The following is a 27,701-nucleotide window of genomic DNA, read 5'->3' as shown; positions in this document are numbered from 1 at the left end:
TCATCATCACTCGCCATCAGAGAAATGCAAATCAAAACCACAATGAGATACCATCTCACACCAGTTAGAATGGCAATCATAAAAAAGTCGGGAAACAACAGGTGCTGGAGAGGATGTGGAGAAATAGGAACACTTTTACACTGTTGGTGGGATCGTAAACTAGTTCAACCATTATGGAAAACAGTATGGCGATTCCTCAAGGATCTAGAACTAGAAATACCATATGACCCAGCCATCCCATTACTGGGTGTATACCCAAAGGATTATAAATCATGCTGCTATAAAGACACATGCACACGTATGTTTATTGTGGCACTATTCACAATAGCAAAGACTTGGAATCAACCCAAATGTCCATCAGTGACAGACTGGATTAAGAAGATGTGGCACATATACACCATGGAATACTATGCAGCCATAAAAAAAGGATGAGTTTGTGTCCTTTGTAGGGACATGGATGCAGCTGGAAACCATTCTCAGCAAACTATCGCAAGAACAGAAAACCAAACACCGCATGTTCTCACTCATAGGTGGGAACTGAACAATGAGATCACTTGGACTCAGGAAGGGGAAGATCACGCTCCAGGGCCTATCATGGGCAGGGGGAATGGGGGAGGGATTGCATTGGGAGTTATACCTGATGTAAATGATGAGTTGATGGGTGCTGACGAGTTGATGGGTGCAGCACACCAACATGGCACAAGTATACATATGTAACAAACCTGCACGTTATGCACATGTACCCTAGAACTTAAAGTATAATAATAATAATAATAAAAAGTCCTTCTGCCATTATGCAGAAGACACGAGACTAAGATCTTCAACCTCCTCCCCTACAAAGAGATTTTTAAAAAATAACTACTATTAATAGTTTGATGTCTGAATCAGATACACGTAATACTAGTATTGCTCATAATGTTGGATATTTAAAATTTTAACTGTTACATATGAAATGTATGGGACAATGTTTATAACTTTATTCTACATAAAAGATTTACAAATCTCAATTCATGAAAAAAAAAGCATTAGAAATAATTTTCATTTGTTATTCTACTGTGGCATTTATTACCTATAAATCTACACCAAGAAAAGCCTGCCTTCTTTTCCACCAAGCTGTGTGCCATTGCTGTAATAGTACTCACAGTCTTCGCAACCATTTCAAATTTTAAATAGAATGCTTGACACAATTAATATAAGATGGAGAGGGCGCACGCTACTGAGATTTTCCACTTAAACCTGACATATTAAATCTAAAACATTTCTGCCAACCTTCCAGGGACTCTGAGATCTAGACATCTCCTGGGATGACAGACAGATTTGTTTATAATTAGTTTTTCATTAAATGAAATTGGCACAGTAGACATACTGTTTAATCAACCTTTCTCTTGCTTAACATGCAGGTTTTCTTATATAATTCTAAAATAAAATGGTTGAATGTAAATTAATTTTTGTTCATCCATGCTCTCTTGTGACCTGTCTGATTGCTTTGCCCCAGAGTGAGTCTCCAGCTAAAAGCAACTGGCCATTTACTACGTTGTATAATTTTCAGCCCACAAGGGCTGAAATTCAGCCAGCCTTATGTCTTTTCTCACTCCAGGCTGAATATCCCTTATGTAAATGCTTGTGACCAGAAGTGATTTGGATTTTGAATGTTTTTAGATTTTAAAGTATTTACTTCACCAGTTAAGCATCCCAAATCTAAAAATCTGAAATCCAAAATACTCCAATGAGCACTTCCTTTGAGCTGCATGTTTGCACTCAAAATGTTTCAGATTTTAGAGCATTTTGGATTTCAGATTTGAGACGCTTAACCTATAACTAAATTTTCTATTATCTGAAAAGTCTTTTTTTTTTTCCCTTAAGAAATCAAGTTAGAATTTTACCATGCAAGGCAGTCATCTGGAAATGAAAACATCAACTCATTGTGTACATGTGCCGTGAGTGGGAAGGAAAGGAGCGAGTCTACCCTGGAGATGAGAGGTCATGATGGTTAAGAAACTTGGCTCTGGTCAAATATCCAGGGCTAATAGAATCTCAGGGAAACCACATTTCACTAAAAGTTAACTGAAATTCATCTTCTCCCCAGATGAATCCAGGCATCTTCTCCTTTGCCAAGCAGTTGTACTATCAAGAAAGTTATAATTGTTCAGGAAACATTAAAAACAAAAATAAAGAAACAAAAAACACCTTTAACCTCTAGCTACAACATTATTAACTTCCATTTAAATACAAGAACATGCTTAACTCCAAAAAGTTTTCAAAAGCCTAAGTCAAGCTAGGTAATAACTCTACATTTATTTATAGCCCACCTTGTTTCTAAATCAGTTTTCAATTATTTATAGATGTATCAAGACAAAATAAATAAGAAATAGGAAAAACAAGGCAAATGGAAAATGAGAACAATAAAACTAGCTGGAGCCAACATTTTGACTAATTATGTTGTGGAGTCCTTGCTGGAGGGGCTACAAATCTGGCTCTGAGCACTCTAGCAGAGGGAAATAAAATCTTTACAACATGTATAAAATCCACAACCTAAAAACAAACCAGCTGCCTAGAAGCCTCCCTATTCCTGGTACAGACAGCAAAGAAAATTGTAACAAAGTGAACCAGGCCCGACTTGCCACAGCCCTCAACAGAAGCCAAAAAGGAGATCGATAATGGTCATCCCTTTCGATGATCTAACTCTGTGAAGTAGATACTTACTTTACAGCTAGGGATACTGAGGCTTAAAGAGGCAGAGCACCTTTTTCATGGTCATGTAACAAATAAATGGCGGAGCTGGGCTTCAAACCCTGGCTGTTTCACCGCAGGCCTGTACCCCCATCGTCGGGACACACCGATGGTGTTCTCTGCAAACAGCACAACTTATGACTGTGGGCAGGCAGGGTGATACCTACCTAGTAGGGCAATCTAATTTAATGACCTTTCCTATCGTAATTCAACTCAGCACTGGAGCAAATAGAAAATATAAGCCAAAGTTGTGGCTTGGATGAGAGATGTCTCACGACTGTTAGTTCCTTGCTTAACAATTTTAGGAAACAAGGTCTTAAACAATAGTCTTTCTCTACTACCGAAGGCTGCATTTGCCTCTTGTTTTCCTTTTAATTTTCTTTCCAGAGTGACCCTCTTCTTTGTATCTGTATGTCCTGGCTACCCTAATTCTCCCTATTATTTTCCCATTTGGATGTTTTTAAGCAATTAGCCGTTTAGACTCTATCTGTAGGAGGTTATGTTTTCAGAAGGGAAATCAACGTAATCTAAGGGAGGCTTCCAAGACTGCAGGTACCTTTAGGTAGCCACAGCTACAGACAATATGGATACAAGACAAGAAATTAAAGAATGAATCCTTAATGTAGAGATTTGGTATCGATCTGTCATGTGACTCAAAGTAAACCATTCACCTTCAGGACCTGTTTCCTTAGTATTTCCATAAATATGTCTTTATAAGAAATAAGCAGGATCTAGAAACTCAAAAGAAATAAAGGTTAAGCTTTAGAAAATCAGGTTGAACTTTGGTGAAAATTAAATGCATTTTTGGGTTCTTCTAACAGCTTCAGGCCACTAATCCTCATTGTTAAAAATTTTGCAGGATGCAGGCAAGGGACTTTCTAATGTTTTGTTAAGATTAACAGAGATAATAGATGAAAGATAGAGACCCACCTCACCTAACAAGTAGGAACATACACTGCAGGTGTTAGGAGGTGGAGTGTGCCAGATTAACATCACTAAATACCTAAAAGAGAAACAAAAATGGGAGAAACTATACTCACTCCAAGGGCAGCTTGGTAGGGAACATCTGATGGGAAAGTAAACGAGGGGCCAGTTGTCACTGGGCTGCTTGGGGGTGGGGTCACAATTAACCCGGTGGTACTTATATGAACCTGCCGAGAAAAGAAAAGTTTATTAAAAAGAAGACTATGTTTGATACAACAGAATATACTGGCTAAACTTTAGAAAGGCAAGTCACACTAAAAAAAAAAAAAAAAAAAAAATCTGTACTTTCTGTTACATGGGGAAGGTAGAATCCCTTTTAGTTTGCTCAACCCAAATTTACCAGTCACCTAATCTGAACCAGGCATTTTACTAGATGCTGGGGAGTGATGTGATAAATACTGGTCACAACAGTGTCTTACCTACAGAATTCAACTGCCGTTGGCTTTCACGATAACACATTGCCTCAGTTTTTATGCCACCATGAATCAAACTGGCCTTCCAATGGTCAGCCTGATGCTCAGCCAGCCTCCTAACAATTTCCCTGAAGATCCTGTTAAAGTGAGGAGTGGCTGAACACTCACCTGTCTATCAATACGTTAAATCTACGTGCAATTCTTCAGGTATTTTGCTATTTTCAGGATTACTTTTCATGACTTCTACCTTTTGGTGAGGATGCATAATTAAAATGCAGCTGCCTAGACATGCTTAGAGTGGGTAATTACTTATAAAATCTTTAAAGGAACAATGTCAAGCCAAATTAGTTGTTTTCAAAGGTGTCTTATCCATGATACAACCCAAGATTAATTTACTAGAAAGAAATTGAGTTATTTAGGTCATTTCATTGCCTGTGTTAAGTCACTTGATCAATTTCACTCAGGTTGCACAGCAGGTCCAACTGCAGAATGCAGTGGTGTTACTAGAAGCTACAGAAGTAGGGGGATGGGTTCCCGCACAAATGGGAGTGTTTTTTCCCTCCAGTGTGAATAGAAGCAATGTGATTGGCTGGTACCTGCTTCCCTAAGGAAACAATAGCCCACCCAAAATGCTTGGTTTTATAATAAAAATGTAATCCCAAACACAGTTTTCTCAGTTCCCATACATTAAGAAAAAGATTATCAGGACAAACAAAAGCTCAGAGATTAGTTCCCAAAGGACCTAATGGAAACTTTCAGTTTCCCATGGGGGTAAGCCCTGCCAAAGCCAGGGATAATCAGTATCACGGCATGTAATTTATTTTCACAAATAAATCTATGCTATTCATGGACTCTGCAATCTTTTAAAATTCATCTGTATCTATTAGTCTATATATTGACTGAACCTAAAGTTTGAAACTAAGTAGATCCAGGAGGTGGCACTAATAAGACTTTCTCCCCAAACCCTCAGTTTCTTTCTTTTCTTCTTCTCCTTATTTTTTGTATAGACAGGGTCTCACTAGGTTGAGCAGGCTGGTCTTGAACTCCAAACTCTCATTTTCTATTTTTCCTGTGAACCAAAGTCTATCTCCAACCTATTTCTAATGGGAAGCACACTGGTTTTCCCCTCTAGGATAAAGCCGAATGACCTTTTGCTATTGTATCCAATAACTATATATACACTCCAAGGACATTTGCAAATTGACACCACACATAAGAGGTCACCTTTCTTCTAAGATACAATGAAGCTCACTTCAAAGTGGACATGAGGCAGGAGAATAGGGTGTGACGGCAGAGAACCTAAGGCTGCTTCACACTGACTTCCCAGAACTAAACTGAAAAGAAAACCCTAACTTTCCATGCCTAAGTAACAAATGGACTAAAGGCTACTTTACCACCTTTTCTGAACTGTGGATGGGAAATTGAAAGTACCTCTGCCTGGTTGCTTTTTGTAACCAATCAGCCATTTGCATAGGAGTGTAACCTTGTAACTTCACTTCAGCCTCTGATTGGTTGCTGTCCTCGACCACTGACTGCAGGCCAAGTCTCCATTTGGATAGAAGTGCAACTCTGTTAACTTCACTTTAGCCTCTGATTGGTTGCTTTTCCCAACTACTGATTGTGGACCATGACTTCATTTACATGTGGTGAATACCAAGTGGCCAATGGGAAACCTCTAGGGAGTATTTGGGCCTGAGAAGATTCTGTATCCAGGGCCCTTGAGCGGCTGCTCGGGCCGCTCCCACACTGGTGTGTACTTTCATTTTTAACAAATCTCTGCTTTTGTTGCTTCATTCTTTCCTTGCTTTGTGTGTTTTGTCCAATTCTTTGTTCCAAATGCCAAGTACATGGACACCCTCCACTGGTAACAGACATTATTATCAAGGAACCCCTTGGGGCAGAAAAAAAACTTACCAAAATACAGCTTCCTGGGCCTGACCCTATACATATCTGAGAAATACATCATTATTGATTGACGTTTCTCTACAAGCCCAGAGTGGGAGACAGAATAATTAGCTGTTAATGACCTTACGGTTTTGGGTTAAGTCCCTTCATGTCTTTAGACCCCTGTGAGCAGCTGGACCAGTGGTAACCTAAGGTCTCTGCCATCACAGGCACTTCGGGGAAGCATTGACATGCAGAATCCTGCAAGTACCCCTTCAATAGAGGGCTTTCCTAGCACTGCAGTAAAGGAAGAGACAAAGTCACCAAAGAATGACTAAACGCAGAAGGACAAGAAGTAGAAGTAAACCAGTGAAGGATGAGCATGTCTAGAATAAATGCCCTGCATAGGGACAACCTGAGTTTCTGCTGGGCTTACCCTTTCCTCATGGAACTGCAAAACTTAGTTGTCTCCTCTACAAGAAAGGCTAAGTAAAGGAGGGAAGAGGTGGGGTAAGCAAAGGAGTTTGGGGTGGGGGCTTCTTGCTTTCCCTGAGGCCACTGAATACAAAGATGCCATAGAAACACTGAACATTATGAATCACTCCTCTGGAGGCCAAAAAACATGCTAAGTGTGGTCAGAGGAGGAGACAAAACATCTTGGCTGCTTGTACCGTCATGTGCTTTTACACATCTCAGTCACAGACACTCATGAACATCTATCTGATCTGGTAACCCACCTGGAAAGCACTGCCTATAAGTAATCTTCCAATTTATGTATTTGAAAGTTCAGCCATCACTCAATAGTCACTAAATATAATAGCAAGCAAGCCCTTTGGCTCCCTTCTTGTCCCTTTCACCTTCCTGCTGCCAGCAATTTGGACGTGACAGTGACATCTCTAATTGCCATATAGAAACAAAGGCATAAGGACCCACTCACATGGTGTAGACGTGAGCTGGAAGGTGCCGAGGTCCCTAATAACTCTGTGGTGCTATCACACCAGCACCCAAATGTCTATATCTAGATCTCACTGGGATGAGATAAAAATGAATACTAACATTTTTAAGCCCCTTACTTTCAATTTTCTAATATATCCAACCAAACTTAATCCTAACTATACTAAAAAAATTACAAAAACTAGCCAGGTGTGGTGGTGCACGCCTTTAATCTTAGCTACTCGGGAGGCCGAGGCAGGAGAATCGCTTGAACCTGGGAGGCAAAGGTTGTAGTGGGCCAAGATTGTGCCATTGTACTCCAGCCTGGGTGACAACAGCAAAACTCCATCTCAAAAAAAAAAAAGAGGCCGTGAGCGGTGGCTCACGCCAGTAATCCCAGCACTTTGGGAGCCAAGGTAGGTGGATCACCTGAAGTCAGGAGTTCAAGACCAGCCTGGCCAACATGGTGAAACCCCATTTCTATTAAAAATATAAAAACTAGCCGGGTGTGGTGGTGGTGCCTGTAATCCCAGCTACTCGGGAGGCTGAGGCAGGAGAATTGCTTGAACCCAGGAGATGGAGGTTGCAGTGAGCAGACACAGTGCCACTGCACTCTAGCCTTGGTGACAGAGTGAGACTCCATCTCAAAAAAAAAAAAAAAAAAAAAAAAAAAAAGGAAAGGAAAGGAAATTGCAGGCAAAGGTTAACATGTATAAGGAAAAGGGAGACAGCAATCAGGTCAACAGCAGGGGACAGATTCAGCAATGGGCCTCAGTGAAATCTACAGCCAGGCCCTTTGCCGGGCAGGGGAAAACGAGAGTCCTGTTTTAAATGGTCTTATATGAGCCATTTCCCCACATGCACTGATATCGATGATTGGAAGAGTTTTTGCACGTCACAAATGCTACACATGCTCAATGCTCTACTGGGGACTGGGGTTCCCTCCAATGTACACAATGCCCTAGATAAGTAGTGTTTTCTGTAAACCATGGCTGGAGAAACCAGGCAGCACTTCAAACACCTCCCAGCCTCTTCTAGAAATAACTTCTCCCTGAGGCAACACTCTGCCACTGAAAACAGACCGAACTGGAATATGGAAGGAGGGGTGGAATGGTTGAAGGGGAAACTTTCAACGGAACACAGAAAGAGCCTTGTTTCCTAAGCTACTTGAACCAAAACAAAAATAGCTCTACTTTTATAGTCTTCATTCCCAGCTCTGGTGTGGTACCGTCAGGCATGTTCACACCTGAATGCTGAGCTCTCTGCAAAAGATGAAAATGCTCAATCCATCTTCTTTTCTCTTTTCATTTTCTCTAATGCCAAAAGATTATTGTCCACTCTTTTAAAGCTAGTCCCATTCTGAGCTGTCACTATTCTTAGCAGAAGCTTGTCTTTTATTTCAAGACAACATCATTGTACAAATGTTGCTAGGTCCCAAGATAAAAAGCACAGAATCGAAATGATTCAATTTTCTCTTAGTGAGTGGCCATCTTCACTAGCTCCCTCCTTCAGAACCTTACTCAAAAACCTTTAGTTCTGAACCTTTCCAGATTAACCTCACTTTGCCCTTCCTACTCTGATCTATGCTCCATGTCTATTTCTCACACGGGTATGATTAGGTACATGTAAAACGACATGGTTCCCCTCTCTACCCATTTTTCAAGTGACTCATTCATCCAACAAATACATGTTGAGTGCTTTCTGTATGTCTGCCATTTAGAATATAATCAGTGTACAAAACAAAGACCCTTGCCTTCACTGCACTCATGTTCTAGTTGTGCCTGTCTTTATTTCTCAGTAAAAGTTTCATGGCCCTACCACCTAAAAACGCCACAAAACAACAATCCCACCATCCCATTCAGAAAGTGAATGCATTTAACTTGAAACACACAGTATAAATCTAAAGGAGCAGGGTCAAATAAATGAGGCTGGGGCTGTGGCTCATACATGTAATCCCAGCACTTTGGGAGGCCCGGGTAGGATGTTTACTTGAGGCCAAGAGTTTGCTACCAGCCTGGGCAACAAAGTGAGACCCCATCTCTATTAAAAATAAACAAACATGAGGCTGAGAAAATAAAGGCAAGGGATATCAAAAACTGTATTTTACATTTTCATTCTGTGGTCCAAAACAGGCACTTACTAGAATGTAAACTTTTTAAGGACCAGGACTGTGTATTTCTTTCTTTTTCTTTAAGGGGACATAATTTCATTTTAATGTTTAAAGAGAGAAAAAAAAAAAAAAAACCACCATAGCTTTATAGTGGAGTAGAATGTAAAATCTGCATGAATTTTCAAGATGAAACATGAGACTTGAAAGAAATTTCTTCTGCTTGTGACAGGCGGCTTTGAACTAGGTTCTCTGACCTTTAAGTTGAGGAAAATACAGCCATCACCTAAGTGGATAATGACAGCAGCCCTGTGGCTTGGGCAGGGTTATAATTAGGCCCTTTTTGTAGTGCAGAATTAAAGCCTAACACAGCAAATTGCTATATTTTATATACCATGGTATACACAGTGCCTAGAAGGGTCTAATAGTAAAGTGCTCAATAAATGTTTGCCAAATGAATTAATGAATGCCTCGTCATCCCGTGTATTCTTATAAACCTAAGAATAATGCATGGCTATTTTTTACATACCAGTCCAAAGTCATAATGAACTAATGAGGTTAAAAAATGTGAGGTCAATTTCTAATTTAAATTAAATGCTTCTTTCTTTCCTTGCTCTTTTTTCTCTATAATTCTGGGAAGCCTAAATATTAAGTTAAGTTACATAGATACAAGTAACTACAAACGTTACAAGTTTGGACCATGGCATCTTAAATCTGGGTGGAGATGAAGTTTTAGTTGGCAAGATCTCCCAAAAAAGTACTGTGAGAAAGTTCTCTAAGGCTGAGTGATTGCTTGGTGAAACTGGTAAGTATTATTTAACTCATCTTGTAAGTTCTGATCTTCCCTTTGAAAATGACAGAGTAGTTAGTTCTGGGTTGATACACTCAAGTTAGCTTTGCCTTCTCCATTTTTCCACCTACAAAATGAAGACAGGTTTTGCTTCCCAAAAAAGCTACTATCTTCAGAAGTTCAAAATAAGTAATGTTTGTCAGCTGGTGAGCAAACATGTTTGTGAGTTGATCCTTCTGTGGGTGAGCTCTTTTTATATAATCCTTGTTTGAGGATTTACCTGAGAAGGGGCACTGCAGGAGAGCCCAGACAGCTCGCTGATCCGTGCAGCAGCAGTGGGGTTGCTGGAGCTGATGAGGACAGGGGGGCTGATCTCCATGGAGTGGCGGTTCTGGGATGCCTGGGAGGACTTGTTGGCCATAGTGAGGGAAGTGAAGGAGTGCCGCTTTTTGGTGTTCTTCTTGATGTCGGAGTGCTTTGGGGCAGTGCTGCTCTGGGCCGCCGCCGAGGAACATTCTCCAGCATCAACTCCTGGCACAGGAGGCTTATCCCATTCTATCAGCTGCTTAGCAGCCGAGTTAAACTGCAAAAGCAACCAACAAACCAACCCAAGAAGGTTAAACAATTCCCAAGAATTCCCTGAGGTTTATTTTCAACATGATTTCACCCAAAATTTAAAGTCACTACTTTAAAGTTTGCCTACGCAGTGTTTGTTTTTCCCATGTGAGGTATCTTTTCTCTCAATATTGGGACTTCATTGTATCTATATCACAGGTAGATATTAAATCAAGAACAAACTATTCCATTGCAAGACTGAAAGAGTAAAAGACAGTTTTATTAAGAATTTCCATAATGTCTGATTTTAAAACTTGCCAATAACAAATGAAAATTTATTTCAGCTCACTGTGAAATTTTCAGAAGAGTAATCAAAAAGGTGTATTTGTCTGACTGAACACCCTGTTGCATAATAATGGTTGGGTATTTGCTCAAAGCACAACTGAACAACGAAGGGGCAACTTTTGGGTTTGGTAAAAATGAGCAAGAAGACAAAGAATAAAACCATTCCAAATGAACTCATGTACTTCCATGTATATTCACCTCCTGCCTTTCTTTCTGTATTCTGGGAGAACATCACAAAAATCTGGCAGAAATTCTTAATATGTTTTTTGTTACATCATTGTATCAGCTATCATCCTACGTGCACGCACTTTAAACCATAACACGGTAAGACATGAAATTCAAGTCCTGTTGGCAAGCTAACTTCATCTATCTGAAAAGCCCCAGTGTAAATTAAGAGTACCAGGGGTCAAAATCTGTGCACTCCACTGATATTATCAGCAAGAAAGGAAAGAACACAAGCCTTTTGTTTTCCCTAGGGCAAAATAAAACATTTCCGGAAAGCTTCAAGGAAAATAAGCAACGTAAAACTTACCTAGATATTACAGTAATGGGAAACATGGCTTAATCTCTCAAAAAAAAATTGAGATGCAAAATAATAAACTTTTAAAAGGTAACTTAAATATAATATTAAGGAAAACAGTGATTTTTTTTCATCTCAGCATTACACATTGGGCACTTCACAAATGTCTTTGTATAAAATAACATCATGTCCTATTTGTCCCACCTAAATTGTTCAGGCTATGTCTTCTCATTCTGTTGATAAGGCCACCCTACTAGAAGAATGGAAACCCTGTCAGTCAACATTTTATGAAATGAACTTGCTTTGGAACAACTGGTTCCTCACAAAGCTGTGTTAGTTGGAGATCAGCAGTCACTGCTTCTATAGATGATTGCAAATTGACTGACAATTTGTTCCTAAGCCTCCTTGGGGACTCAAATTCAGGTGGCTTGTCGAATCTATAATTAGTAAGATAAATCTTTATCAAACATGACCATATCTCTTCTTCAGACTTTAAGAAGTTCCTCCACATGATAATCTTTCGGAAATAATAGGCAGTAATGCCAGAATAACACCTGTCAATGCCTGAAGTACCAATGGCGGGAGAAAGGATCATAAAGACTTCTAGTGGTGTGTGTTCAGGGATGAAAATGAGGTGCTAGTAAAGGGTGGCCCTATTAAAAGCATTTTCATGGCAACTGGCCAGGAGATCCAGGATTTACAAATCCTTTATTGGTCTAGCTATCCCATCTTGAGAATAAAAAGCCCAAATGAAGCAAAGTGAAGTTTTATACTATGGTAGGGGTGGCCTGAACCTCACTGTAGAGCTCTAATAAACTGCAGTGAACCATGAACGGGTAGGGTCCTCTTTCCTGCACAGGCTGGAAACAAAGCAGATTGAAACGCTACTTCATCTCCTCCATCCCAAACACAACACCGCCGTGAAATGAAGGGCCAGCGCACCTGGCAATATTGGAGAAAAACGAGCCAGAGAATGTCTTCTTCAACCAGACGTTTATTTAGACACCTAGAAACAAATCTTTGAAAGCACAAATCTAATCAGTGTGCTGGAATCTGACTGATCAACTCAGCCCTCCTGTACCAGTGAGTAAGAAGTAGGGGAGGGAGTTAAGAAGACTTTCTTCTCATTGAGGCCAAAAATATGAATAGAGGAAACTATCATATCTATTTGATATGTTTAGATTAATTCTGGGGTCAAACAATAGGCTGCATTAGCGGTGCCTGTTTTGAAAGGTTCTGAAAAATTACTATAATCTCGTCATGGTCATACCTGGCTGGCCAACTGTCAGTTATAGAGTCAACATTGTGTTAGTATTTCAGGTTTCCATATGCTGTGCTCTGTTATAAACATCTGAGGATTAAAATATCATTCCCGATATTTCCTGTTGCTTTCTCAACAGAACAATACTGGGTGCTTCCTTTGTGTCTTTCTTCATATCATATATTCTCCATTAAAATAAATACACACTGAGCATCTATTTGGTGGGGGATTGGAGGGAAAAGTCTCACTCTGTTGCCCTGGCTGAAGTACGGTGGCACATTCATTGCTCAGTGCAGCCTCGAACTCCTGGGCTCAAGCGATCCTCTTGTCTCAACCTCCTGAGTAGCTGACTATAGGTATGCAACACCACACCCAGCTAATTTTAATAGCGATGAGGTCTCATTATGATGTCTAGCTGGTGTCGAACTTCTGGGCTCAAGCGATCCTCCCATCTCAACCTCTCAAAGTGCTGGGATTACAGGCATGAGCCACTATGACTGGACTCTGAGCACCAATTATGTGCTGAATAATGTGATTGGTGCTAAAGATCTACAAATGCAGAGAAATGGTCTCTGCTCTCAAGGAGCTTACAAACAGGCATAAAAGTAACACAGTGCTTTCCATAATTTCTTATGTCTAGCTACTTTTGCTCAACAATATGCTTTTTGAGATTTATCCATATTGCTCCATGAGTCAGTAGTTCTCTCTTTTAAATTGCTGTGTAATATTCTATTGTGTAAATATACTATAATTTATAATTTATCTGTCCGTTCTACTGCTGATTAACATGTGGGTTTTCTTTCCTCCTTTCCTACCTTCCTTCCTTCCAATAGGTGGTGGCTATTAAGAACAATGCTGCTGTGAATAATCCAGTATGTGTCTTTTGGTGGACATAAGCTCCCATCTAGATATTGGGTACACGTCCAGGAGTAGAACTGCTGGACCATAGGGTTGGTTGCTTAGAAAAATTTATGCAGAAGCATGTGTATGCAGGTAGACACATCCTGGAGTGGTATAACAAGCCAACTGGCAAGTAGAAGACCACAGTTCTAGTCCTAGCACAGCCATTACCTAACTTTGGGGCCTTAAGGGAACCATTTTACCTCTATTGTTCACAGCTTCCTCATCTATAAAGTAAGTTGGAGCAAATGATTTTTAGGTCTCTTTTAGCTCTCCACATGTATAATGCATAATCTCACTTTAAATGGACAAGTTTCATTTTTCTATTTCATTTCTATTCCTCTAAATAGCCTAGCATATTTTTTCTGCATTTGATTTTTATGCATGGACAGTAATATTTGTTAGCAAGATGTTGTCATACTTTAAAATTACTTGAGATTTCTTCTGAAGCCGCATATATTAGTATTAAAAAACACTGCTCCTTGCTTCCTGTATCGGTTCCAGGGAAAAATCATAAAGTTAAGACTATTTTGTAGAGGCATTAAGTAAATCAGGCAGAAACATAAAGCAGCTTTTGCTGTAAGTATAACAACCTTTGGTAACAACAGGAAACCAAGAATCTGATAGCTTTTAATAGAATTTTGATAAAATTCATGTATGAATGTTTGAGCTCAGTAGTGTCAGCTTTCTGTGACATTTATCTAACCATGACCTTTAATGTTAGGAGTGCACTCATCACCTGCAAAATAAATTTGTATCCTAAAATACCTTATTCCAAGCATTTGGTAAGTAGCTTTGATAAGACTTAGGTTGGATATAAGGTAAACTTCAGTATACTGGAGATAAAAGCAGGGACTCTAAAATATTTATTACTCTTAAAATTCTTATGCTCCTTTCTGGAGAAAAGTCTAAAATGTAGAAAGAATGTGTTTTTGACTTATCAGAAGCATAAATAAATATGAGATGATATACTGACAAAAATAATATCAATAATAACAACAAGGCAGGTTAAGAAATATTAAAATAAACTTTTTTGTGTATAGTTGCCCTCTTTGCTAGAGAGAATATAGCCTTTTTTTAAAAGGCGGGACTTATAATTTTTTAAAGAGAAAAATTTTTAATGAGAACTAAGTTGAATAGTTACTATTTTTTTGTTTGTTTGTTTGGGACGGAGTCTCGCTCTGTCGCCCAGGCTGGAGTGCAGTGGCAAGATCTCTGCTCACTGCAAGCTCCGCCTCCCGAGTTCACGCCATTCTCCTGCCTCAGCCTCCTGAGTAGCTGGGACTACAGGTGCCTGCCACCTCTCCCGGCTAATTTTTTGTATTTTTAGTAGAGACAGGGTTTCACTGTGGTCTCGATCTCCTGACCTCGTGATCCTCCCGCCTTGGCCTCCCAAAGTGCTAGGATTACAGGCGTGAGCCACTGCGCCCGGCAGAATAGTTACTATTTTATAGGAAGCTTTACAGATGAATCAGTCTGTAGCTTCTGAGCACTACAGGATACAAACAGTAGATCTGAGAAGTAATTATTTTAATTCACAACCCACTACAGCAAGCTTGTCCAACCCACGGTCCTCTACATGTAGCCCAACACAAATTTGAAAACTTTCTGAAAACATTATGAGATTTTTTTGAGGTTTTGTTTTTTTCTTTTCTTTTTTTTAAAGCTCATCAGCTATCAATAGTGTTAGTGTATTTTATGTGTGGCCCAGGACAATTCTTCTTCTTCCAGTGTGACCCAGGGAAGCCAAAAGATTGGACACCCCTGGTATAGAACATTATGAAGTAAAAAGTAAAAGGCCTCAGCCAGTTCCCCACATCTGTCTCTTCCCAACCTGCTTCCCAGATGGATTTCCATTTAACAATTTAAAACATATCCTTCATTTTCTATGTAGATGTTGTTACACATGTATCTACTTTATTGATTTTTAACACAAATAAAACCAAGCAATCCATTCTATTCTCTAATGAAATAATATTTCATGAACATCTTTGCATATCAATAGGGACAGGTTGATAGCATGGTATTCCATTTTATAGAGATGTTGCCATTTACTATGTCTTGGCAGGATTGTACAAGCATATCCACAGGGTAAACTCCTAAAAGTGGAATTTGCTAGATCAAAGTGTAAGCTTAAAGATCGTTTTTTTGAAGTAACAAGGTGTATTATACTGTTTTAACTTGCATTTCTATTTATTAATGAGATTAAGCATCTATTTTCTTTTTTTAGGATTTGCTTATTTCCATATTCTATCCATATTCTATTGGATTGTTAGTATTTTTCTTATAGACTGATATAAATACTTTTTTTTTTTTTTCTTCTTTTTGAGACAGGGTCTCCTCTGTCATCCAGGCTGGAGTGCAGTGGCACAATCTCAGCTCAGTGCAACCTCTGCCTCCTGGGTTCAAGCGATTCTCCTGCCTCAGCCTCCTGAATAGCGGGTATTAAAGGCAAGTGCCACCAAGACCCGCTTAATTTTTGCTTTTTTTTTTTTTCTTTTGAGATGGAGTCTCGCTCTGTCACCCAGGCTGGAGTGCAGTGGCGTGATCTCAGTTCACTGCAAGCTCTGCCTCCTGGGTTCACGCCATTCTTCCGCCTCAGCCTCCCAAGTAGCTGGGACTACAGGTGCCCGCCACCACACCTGGCTAATTTTGTTTTTGTATTTTTTTAGTAGAGATGGGGGTTTCACCGGGTAAGCCAGGATGATCTCAATCTCCTGACCTTGTGATCCACCCGCCTTGGCCTCCCAAAGTGCTGGGATTACAGGTGTGAGCCACCGTGCCTGGCCTAATTTTTTAGTAGAGAAGGGGCTTCACCATATTGGTCAGGCTGGTCTCGAACTCCTGAACACAATGATCCACCTGCCTTGGCCCCCCACAGTGCTGGGATTACAGGCGTGAGTGATTGCGCCTCGCCATAAATACACTTTCTATATTATGTAAAGTGCTCTTTAACTTATGTGTATATATGTGTGTATATATTTATGTCTATTAAATTTAAAATATTGTTCTAATTTCTTTTTAACTTCATGGATTTGTTATAGATAAGTTTTTATTTTATGTGTCAAAATTATCCGTTTTTTTTTTCCACTATTGCATCCTGATTTAACATCATGCTTTAAAAACCTTTTAATTCCACAATTGTTTTAAATAAGAAACCTACATTTTTTCCTAGTTTTAAATGTTTCCTTCTTTTCATTCTTTCTTTTTACATCTCCGTCTGTGAACCATATGCCCATCTGGTTTTGCATAAAGAATAAGGTCGGGAAAGTACTTAGCACTTTGTTTTTCCACATGACTCAGCAGTTGTCCTATCATCATTTAAATAACAGTCCATGTTTTCCTCTCTGGTTTGAAATGCCATGTTTTAAATGTAGCACTTCAACATTCTACTGCATCACTGAGTCCAATGTTCCTTCCCCAGATAAGTCAGTCACTTTGAAGAAAATCAGTGAATGAATGAAATGCTATGGAATGGAAATTCATGCCCATTTACATCCTCTCGGCAGACATGAAAATATTTTGTCTCACATTAGAGTCCTTTGCAAAATGCTCCATAATGGCAATGAGAAACTGGTATTCCCATTTGTCTCCTATTCTCCCTACAATTTAGGTAACAAGGTTTTTGTTTTTGGATGACCTAAATATAAAAGCAAGCTCAGTCTTCATTTATAATACAAAACTTACCCACAGAAGAGGAGTTACTAAGAGACTGAAGGGATTACTCAAGAGTCTTTTAAAATTGATATGAAAGCCTCCCTCAGGTAATAGCTCCATTAAGGTCTCTGTAAATATTTGTTGAATGAATAAAAATGTTTGTCTCTTAGAACTATCAAGGGAGGGAAGTGCTGCCTCTAGCCCAACACTATGCAACTGAAATATAATATAAGCCACACTTGGAATTTAGATTTTTTGATAGTCACATTTCAAAAGACAGAAAGAAATAGGTAAAACTCATTTTAATAATATATTTTATTTAGCCCAATATATCTACACTATGATCACTTCAACATGTAATCCATGTAAAAAAGTACTGAGATCGTTACATTCTTTTTCTGTACTATGTCTCTGAAACCCGGTGTGAACGCAGTGCTTCCATCCCACTCAGTTTGGATGAGTCTCGCTGCAAGTTGCTCCACGGCGGCATGTGCATTGGATGGCACTAGCTCTAGACTCTCCACAGCTCCTGCACGGAAAGAAGCTGCAACACAGGGTGGCTGTGCTCCCGAGGCTCATTAAGCACAAAGTATTTGCTGAACAGAGAAAAGAAGACTGAAATGACTCCCCTGATCCCCTGTGGCCCACATTTCTGAAGCCTCCTGGGTCCTGAAGCAGTGCGTTGGTAGCAACTACAAGGGTTACCCATTGAAGCAGGACAGGGAGGAACACAGACTCCTAATACAAGCCTCGCTACATCCTGCCAAGGGAAAAGGATTTTCAAAGTTAACTACCTGGCTCCACTAGGTTAGGAAGGTGAAACATCAGTTACATAGCTCTTCACTTATTTTCATTATCTTCACTTTTGTTGGCCCTATCCATTAGAAACAAAATAAACTAGAATTTTCTTGTTCAGTTTCTGATTTTGAAGTGTAAGGTATAAAAAGAGGGTGCATGTCATTAAAAGCCTAAAAAGAATTTTAGCTTAGGCAGCTGAAAAAGGGACTGTCAGAGAAAACCACAGGAAAAGCCCGAAACTTCACACCGAAAGGTTTAGGTTAGAGTTAGGTCTTTGTCCTCACTGGTTCAGTAACCTTGGGTGGACCATATAAATTCCACAGTTTTGGTTTCTCTAGCTGTATAAAACGGGAAGGTGACATCAATTTTACAGGTAGAAACGAGCATGAGTTAAAGTGCTCTGTAACATGTGTAGTGCTATATGAACATGAGTTATTCTTACTACTCAGTCCCAGCTTGCCATTAACTTGCTTTGTTGCCTTGGGCGAGTCATTTGATCTTGGGTATGCCTCCCATTTCTCATTTGTAACATGAAGCGGGACTTAATGATCTGTAAAGTGTTATGCCTAGGTGAAGTACAAATACCTATTCTCAACCCAAACAAAAATATCCCATTCAAAATACTCAATAGGCAACCTCTGTGTTGGGAATAGGGTCCACAGGTATTCACTGACCAGAATCAAACCTAATGGAGGCTTTTACTCACCCAAATGTTTTTTGAGTGACTATTAAAAGCCAGGCACAGTACTAAATGAGAGAAACAGAGACACATCTTTTCTGACTCATGATAAAAGAAGACCTAAGAAACAGCACGATGGATTAAGGATAGGAGGCGCAAATTCACGTGTCTGCCTAGCTTGGGCAGTTGAGGTCAATGAATGAAGAAGGCCAGATAGAGACCAACAGAGAATGGCAGGCACACGATAATGAACTATGGTCAACTGGGGAGTGTCTGCTTTCTTTCAATGGACAACTGCTTGGCAGGGTCAACTGATTTTTTTTTTTTTTTTTAAGGAAAGCTGGAAATTAGGCTTATGTAAAACCACCTGAGTTTACATCTTAACAACTAATTTTTAAAAATCACTCTGAGCCAAGCATAAAAGTCATGGAGATCGTACTAGTTGGTGATCTCTGATTTAGGGAAGAAATAATAGAGAAGAAAACAGTAGAGGTAACAGGAAAAGCAAAAGGGCCTTAGAATCTCAGAATCTACAAGAAAAAAGACCTTGAAAAGTTTCCCAGGCCAACCATCCAACCAATGCCCCAGAAATGAAAAAAGCAAAGAGTTTCAGAGAGATTAAGAATAGTGTACTCAACCCAGCAACTCCACTAGTGGGTATATACCCAAAGGGAAAGAAATCGTTTTATTAAAAAGACACCTGTACTTGTATGTTTACTGCAGCACTATTCACAATAGCAAAGTCATGAAATCAACCTGAGTGTCCATCAACGGTCTATTGGATAAAGAAAACGTGGTATATATGCACCACAGGATATTACACAGCCATAAAACAGAGAGAAATAATGTCCTTTGTAGCATCATGGATGGAGCTGGAGGTCATTATACTAAGTGAAATTACTCAGAAACAGAAAATCAAATACTGCATTTTCCCACTTACAACTGGACATAAAGATGGAAATAATAGACACTGAGGACTCCAAAAGTGGGAAGATGAGAGGGGTGTGCCGGTTGAAAATTTACCTATTGGGTACAATGGTCACCATGTGAGTGATAGGTACATTAAAAGCCCAAACCTCACCAATATGCATGTAATACCAATGTAACAAACCAGCACATGTACTCCCTGAATCTGTAATAAAAATACAAATTTTTTTTTTTATTTTCTTTTTTGAGACCAAGTCTCACTCTGTGGCCCAGGCTGGAGTACAGTGGTGCAATCTTGGCTTGCTGCAGCTCCACCTCCTAGGTTCAAGCGATTCTCCTGCCTCAGCCTCCTGAGTAGCTGGGATTATAGGCGTGTACACCACGCCCAGATAATTTTTGTATTTTTAGTAGAGATGGGGTTTCACCATGTTGGTCAGGCTGGTCTCAAACTCCTGACCTTGTGATCTGCCTGCCTCAGCCTCCCAAAGTGCCGGGATTACAGGTGTGAGACACCGCACTCGGCCTAAAAAATATATTTTTTGAAAAGAATAGTGGTAGATGTTACTGAGAGGACAAAATGACAAAAACAAGAGCCAAGAAAAGTCAGTTTGTAGCAAACATGAGGAAAATTTCAGAGACTGGAGGGACCAGAGGCTAACACTAACTGCAGGGAGTAAGAAAGCAGAGGCGGAGAGCAGGGATAAGCAATTCTCTTGAGAAGGTTAGCAGAAGTAAGAAAAGAGGTAGAATCATAATTTGAGGGGAGTGTAGTCAAGGAATAGGTTTTTGGGGAGAGTAAAAGCTGATCGTTTTCCGGTATTAAAGGATAGCCAGGGGAAAGGGAATAACTGACATGCAAAACAGTAAAGATATAAAAGATGTGACCAAGTCCCTGGAAGACGAAAGGCCTGGGCAGAGAAGACAGCAATCACAAAGGAAGAAAACATCTTCCCAACTGTGAACAGTGAAGGTGCATACAAATTTAAAAGTTCAATCCTGAAAATTAAGTATAAAGTGGTACAAATACCTATTACTTCTGGAGCAACAGATGTACAGTCTATTCATGGTGCTGGGAAGAGAGACCAATGGGTAATTTTTAAATTGGTCTCAGTTCACTTCACTGTTTACTGGATCTGACAATACATGCAGTTATATATATATATGCTTCTTTCTATTACGTATTTGTTCACTAAATGCATGCCATAAATCAGAAATGTCTGTTAGCCAAAAGTATCATTCCAATGACAAATTTTATTTTCTACAACCTGATTACCAGATGTAGGGATACTATAAAAGAAATACACATGTATCTCAGGAGGTTATGAACATGGAATTGTCATTAATTCTAAGTGAAAATTTGTCAATGTGAAATGACACACTGACAGAAATTCCACAGTGATGTGTAATCAGTTAATAAATCAGTGAACAAGTATTTCCCCTGCCCTGGATACTTAAAGCACGTGTGGATGTTCATGGGGGGCAGGGTGGGGGAATGGTGATCGCCAAGAGGGAATCTGGGACAGAAAGAGAATACTGTATCAAGGATATTGACCATCAGGACTTCGCACATTCATTTGAGATCTTCCTTCTTCTTAAAATATAGAGGAATTTTTGCCTCACAAATATGTGAAGCCTTATAGGTACATTATCACTAAACTTTATTATAAAAAGCAAGGTTGTTTTATAACACTTAGGAAAAATACTTTCCTAAAACATTCCATTTCATTCTAGAGAAGCCTGTTCCCATTGATGTAATAAGGATGCTCCTGTTCAAGCCATTTTATACGCCACACATGCACACACATGCTGGACCAGTATAGAATATTCGTTCAGTCTTTTTTACATGATATAAGACATGACTTAACACTTGATTAATTAAAACAAACCTATTCTGCTTATTAAAGCTTTAGTTACTAGAAAAATGTAGCTTGTATATAGCAATAATAAAATATTTAAATAATAAAATAATAAAAAGTTGAAAAGACATTAAAATATCATGGTTTTAATTAGTTTGTGATTTTCCTCGTAGAAAAAGGCAATCTCAGATATTTAAAATTGTTGAGTAGTGACTCATTTCTGAAAATTAACCTTTTAGGTGTGAAAAAATGAAATGTTTCATAATTTGTTATGAAACATTAAAACGCCCTATACACTTTTTAAGCAAAGCTAGATAATAATAGTGATTCTGCCCAACCATTAGGAACGCTAGTTATTGAATGTGCTCTGAGACTAGCGCAGGGCAGAGGTCTAGGGAAGCAATGAACTGCAGGGTAGAGGCCACGATTCCCTTCTCAATTCCTGGCTCTGTGTCCCCCTGAGCAAGACATTTGTCTACAAAATGGTAAAAATAATTAAATTACAGGTTAGCTACTAGAGTGTTTATTAGACAGTCATAAAAACTGATGTTTAGTAGTACTACAATTATATGGAGAGAGGGAAAATCATGTGTGTAATATCATTAAAGCATAAGGAAAAAGAATGGAAGGATATTTACCAAAACTAGACATGATGAAACTTAGGATTATTCATTTCCTTTCCAAACTTTCTGGAATATGATTATATTGTAGAAATAAAATCATTAAAAATATCCTTTACATAAGATATGGCTCTCAAGAAACACAGGAAAATAATAAATCATCAACAAACCAAATTATACACTTAGCATGTTCCAGGCAAATAAGAATGGTACAAACGGGGTACTGCAGAAGTTCAAAGCAAGGAGAGGGGATTTTTTTTTGGTTCCGTTTCATAGAATTTGTTTTGTTGCATACGTAAATTAGGAAAGAAAGGCTTCATGAGAAATGATAGTATTTATTGGGACCTTGAAGGTGAACTTTCCATACAGAGAAAGAGACATCCCTGATGAGCTGCAAAGAGAGCAATTCCAGGGTATGTTTTCCAGGAATGACCAGTAAACTTAGCGAGGGCCCTGGTACAGGTAGCAAAATATGGCCAGGTTAAAGAACTTGGCGATTCTTTAGGGAGTCATTGTGGACCTTAGATACCATGTGGTGATTAGCCTAGGCCTCTGATTAAGGCTATTCAGGAAATCTGCATTTTTATGTTCTGTGAAACTACCTAGAGTACTGGAAACTGTCCATTCATGAAGTGAGAACTCCATAAACATTAACCATCTTTACAATCTCAGCTCTCTCAATGTTTTCCTGATGGAAAACAAAAAGAAACTCTTAAATTAGAAAGAAGTCTCTGAATAATAGATGGAGCATGAACTACCCTAAATCCTTACCTAACCTAAACAACTCCTTTTTAGATTAAGTCTTTAACCATATTTATTAAACAGCTGTTCCTGGAGCTCAGAGGAGACCTGCCTTTGCCTTTAGAACTTCAGGAGCCAGTGCTCATTTTTCCTTTTCCTTCTATCATTGTGGCAGAAGGAAAAGCAATAATTACTTGTATCAAGCGGATAGCATTCAGAAGATACGAAAACCTACACCATGGGACACAGTCTACAGTGCTTAAAAAAAAAAAAAGCTACTCAAAGGCAGATCCAATGTATTCAGTCAGTCAGAATTACAGATGAAAGTATGGTGCTAAGCAACAGAGTAATTCTTCCTTACTGACTTCTCAACAATGTCTTCAAATTTCACTTACAAAAATTTATTTATTTCAGGTTTGAAAGGGAAATTTGGATGCTAAGCAACATAGTAATTCCCTCTTTCCAACTTCCCCACAATCTCCCTAAATTTCTTTTATAAACATTAACTTTTTATTTTTAAAGGAAAATAATACATCTAAAGGAAAAAAATATATCCAAAAGTATAAACGATGCTATCTTTTTATATAGTTCAATCAACTCTTTGATTATTAGATCAAAGGCTAATATTGTGCCCTTCTGCTATCATTATTCTGAAGAGGAAAGGCTTTTAGTTAAAAAATAAAGTTAGCATTGTTATTCTTAGCTCCTCCAGGGGTCACCTTGGCAACTTCAAACCACGTACCTAAACATCCACTTCTTATTCTTTGGAACACAGACATTATCTTCCAATTCTCTCACACCCTAGAAGAGGAAGCTAGCACCCCCACCTTTAATGCCACTTGTGCTCCCTGAGCCCTACACATTTGACTTCCCATTGTCAAGGCTGATAACGCACTCTATCCATAGCCAGAGAAATGTCTCCCATGATTCGTCTATGGTTGATTCTAGAAGTTGAATACAACGAATACTCCAAATTGTACACTTTAAATATGTGTAGTTTATTGTATGTAACTTATGTCAATAAACTTATTTTAAAAATGAGGATCCTTGACAATAAGGCTATCCTACCTCAGCTCAAAGTAAGCCAAAGGATAAATTGAAAATAGGTGAAAATTCATCTCAGAAAGAATCAGGGAGTCTTTTTTTCTTAACATTTTATTTTTTTAATTGACAAATAAAATTGTGTATATTTATCATGTAGAAGATGATGTTTTAAAATATGCATACATTGTGGAATGCCTAAATTGAGCTGATTAACATATGTATTACCTCACATAGGTATCATTTTTTGTGGTGAGAACACTTAAAAATCCACTCTCAGCATTTTTCAAGAATACAACAATATACTGTTATTAACTATAGTCACCCTATAGACCTCTTGAACTTACTCCTCCTACATACCTAAGATTTTATATCCTTTGACCTACCCTACCCCCAGGGGTCTCTTTTCTACAAAGTTGGCCCTCCACATGCATCTTAGGGCCCCACCTCCGAGGAATGGAGGACCAACTGCAGTACGCCATTTTATGTAAGCGACTTAAGCATCTGCAGATTGGAAACCATAAGGAATCCTGAAACCAACCCCCTGTGGATACTGAGGGACAACTGTATTTAAGAAATAAATAACCAGTAGAGGTTACAAGATCTAATCCATACAGTATCGCTACCATTTGGGAAAATTCTAAACTAGGTACGACCAAATAGCCTAGTTTAAAAAAAAAAAAAAAAAAAAAAAAAAACCGGATAAAAGCTTGCATTAAGGTCACACAGACCAGCTGGTTCTGAAGAATGTAACTTCCTGACATAACACCAAGATAAACCAATGATAAGATATACGCATAGGCAGTGAATGATGGGAGAATTAGCTGAACAATGTAGAAGTGGGCAAAATCTACAAACATGTTTGTTTTGGGTTTAGAACCTTTCATTATAAAAGTTCATAGGTTGCTCATTCATTCAACCAATATTTATTGAAAGCCTACTACAGGCAGGCGCTGTGCAAAGACCCTGGGGAACTAGCCCTTAGGAGTTTGAATTCTAATGGGGAAATGGAGGATGAGGAGTCAGCTAGTAACCACATCAACAAATAACTGGAAATACAGAGAGAAAAAAGTGTTAATAATTTCTAAGGATAATAATAACAAATGGTGATAATAATAACAAATGCTGATAATAATCACAGCCATCACTGACAGTGCTCTTGCTGGTACCAGGCACTATTCTTAAGTATCACTGGAACTTATTATTTTACAAATGAAGAGCCAGGCCCAAAGTATCTCAGATAATTAGTAGTAGAGTCAAGACTTGAATCTTGGCCATCTGGCTCCAGAGTCCAAGCTTTCTCCCACTATGGCACCAGTATGTGTTTGGGGTAAAGTAAGTAAAGAGGAGGCACTCCCCTAGATGATGTGAGAGAAAGTCTGTCAGAAGAAGTGACAGCTGACACAAGATCTAAACCAATAAGAAATGCAGTCCTTGTTTCTGGCAGTAACTACCAAGTAAGAACAGTTGTCTATGAGGCCACTCCAACTTCAGGACTTCTGCACATTACCTTTCATCATCTATAGCAGAAGAGAAAGTTGCTAAATAACTTTTTTGGTGTTGAAAAACTGAGTGGGTGATATTTCAAACAAATGAGTAGGAATCAAAATAAAATGAGAAACTTAATAAAAATTTATAGTTCACTATAAGCCTACAATACACAATTACGTTTGGGAAGCATCCAAAATTCCATATTCAGCCCTTATTTCATTCAAATATTTTGCTTGCTAAGAATCATATCATCTGAACTTGAATGAATGAGTCAGCTCCGAATTAATGGGGTTAAAAATCTTTCCTTCTATTTTATAGAAAACTAGTGTTTTTGAACAAAGAAAGAAGCAGATTAAAAATTTTTATTTTTAAAACTGTACTCAGTCCTTAAAAAATACACCCTTTTATACATATCCTGGCATGGTGTCTTCAAGAACTGCTTTTAACCTTTACTATTTTCCAGCTTACACAAGTGAAGAAAGGGCCTGTCTAAATTGAATAGAACCTATAACCTCTAAGGCTCGACCAAATAGAGGTCTGAAAGAATCTCCAGAGGGGAAGGGTGAATGTGATCAAATCAAGAGAACCCTTACCCTTATCTTAAGAGCTCAACAAGGACTCCAAGGCATAGAATCCAGGGCCATTTATATAGCCATTCTTTCCCCTACTCACTTCTCCCAACCAGACTCTCCTCCATTCAAGCCTTGAAGAATTCTGTGTTCTACTTGAATAAGCAAAGTGTTTTTGCATTATTAAAAAATTTGGCCAGTCATGGTGACTCATGCCCATAATATCAGCACTTTGGGAGACAGTGGCAGGAGGATCATATAAGGTCAGGAGTTCGAGACCAGTCTGACCAACATGGTGAAACCCCGTCTCTACTAAAAATACAAAATTAGCCAGGCATGGTGGCGCATGCCTATAATTCCAGCTACTTGGGAGGCTGGGGCAGGAGAATTGCTTGAACCCAGAAGGCAGAGGTTGTAGTGAGCCAAGATCGTGCCATTGCACTCCAACCTGGGCAACAAAAGCACAACTCTGTCTCAAAAAAAAAAAAAAGTAGATTTGCTTCCAAGTCACTATACACCAACCACTATTTTATCACCTTATTCCAGTGCATGTGGAGATCACAGTCCATAGTTACAGGATGTTGAGAAAGAAAAGGAGAGTTGAGAACAGGAAGGGAGGGCAAACTATTCCAGTAGCATTTCTCACCACCTCAATCCTCTCTTTAGCCACCTCCAGCGCTCAGCTCCTTACAGTTTACCTTCCCTCCTAATTCCACAGCTCCACATCTGAACCTCTGACCCAGAGATTCTACTCCAGGCCCACAATCCTACCCGGCCCATCCCGTGCAGACTTTCTGTCACAGGTGAGTTCCTTGGGCATATCCATTACCTAAGTCGGCCAGCAGGAGTCGAGGGGGAGTTTCAGCTTCTCTCATTACACATGCTAGTTAGGTTCTTTTGTTTGATTATTACCATGCTCTGGTACCCTCTGCATGATGGTCTAATCTGAGCTCCAAACCACTATGCATAAGACATAGTGGTGTCAGACCCTTGGAGATACATCATCTCATTCAATCTTCTCAAAACTTCTGGGAGATAAGAGTTTTTGGCAGGACTGTACAAAAAAAGTAAAATACCTAACACTGATGGAGACTTAAATGTCTATTTATAAGATATAAGAGAATTATTTACCAATTTTTGTGATGCAGCTTGTTTTTATACTGGGATTGTCTGGCCCCTGAAGTGGGGCAAATATGAATAGGTTTACAGAGCTAGAGAAAGACCATTACTTAAGAAAAAGCCCCAGTTTTTTATTCCTATAGTTTGCTTTACCACAGCTAAGAATGCCCTGTAAGACAATCGACATTATTGAAATAGTTGAATTTCAGTAGGTTGCGATTGAAATCTGCCTCCACTTTATTCCCCTAAGGGCTAAACCAGGTGTCACTAATCCCTAGATGCTCTGCTCCCTACCAGGAAGTTCAATCTGATAGCTTGACATCAAAGAAATGTTCATAGGCTCCTAAAGATAGACAACTTGTTTACCACATCTCAAATGGCAAGATTCTGGTTCAAGTGAGGAAAATGTTCATTTGAAAGAAAAGAAGCAGAAGAATGAAAATACTTTCCACTTGGGCAGAAGTTTATCTTTCCAACTTAAGTCAGAGTAAATAATCCTAATGAGTCAAGTGACTTGAAGTGACTCTGGATTTGCCATGGGTGGATCTTTTATGCCTATCTGCACAATTCTATACTCGCCCAATAACAAAAATATAGTAATCCCTTTTCATGTATCACAAACCAAGTATCAGCATGTAATACTGATAATAGCTAACAAGTAAAGACAGGTTTTCATTATTAATCCTGTGCTTACCCATGCTCTTCAGTGTAACTATTCAAACGCTTGGAAGTGCTTCTAGTTTTCCATGATCCACAGTTAGAATATATTCATAATGTACAG

General features: G+C 39.0%; 1 protein-coding gene across 1 annotated transcript in view; it reads right to left on the bottom strand.

The window, feature by feature from the left end:
• SH3RF1 (SH3 domain containing ring finger 1) overlaps positions 1-27,701 on the bottom strand; it is a 178,425-nt gene that overhangs the window by 32,582 nt on the left and 118,142 nt on the right. Inside the window, exons 5-6 of the mRNA XM_023228815.2 lie at positions 10,122-10,424; positions 3,771-3,881 (exon numbers count right to left, since the gene is read on the bottom strand). Of these exons, the coding sequence (XP_023084583.2) occupies positions 3,771-3,881; positions 10,122-10,424 (414 nt within the window). The remainder of the gene's footprint in view (positions 1-3,770; positions 3,882-10,121; positions 10,425-27,701) is intronic.

This window comes from Piliocolobus tephrosceles, chromosome 3 (genome assembly GCF_002776525.5).
Source record: "Piliocolobus tephrosceles isolate RC106 chromosome 3, ASM277652v3, whole genome shotgun sequence".
Taxonomy (NCBI): domain Eukaryota; kingdom Metazoa; phylum Chordata; class Mammalia; order Primates; family Cercopithecidae; genus Piliocolobus; species Piliocolobus tephrosceles.
This window is presented reverse-complemented; position numbering and strand designations above follow the sequence as displayed.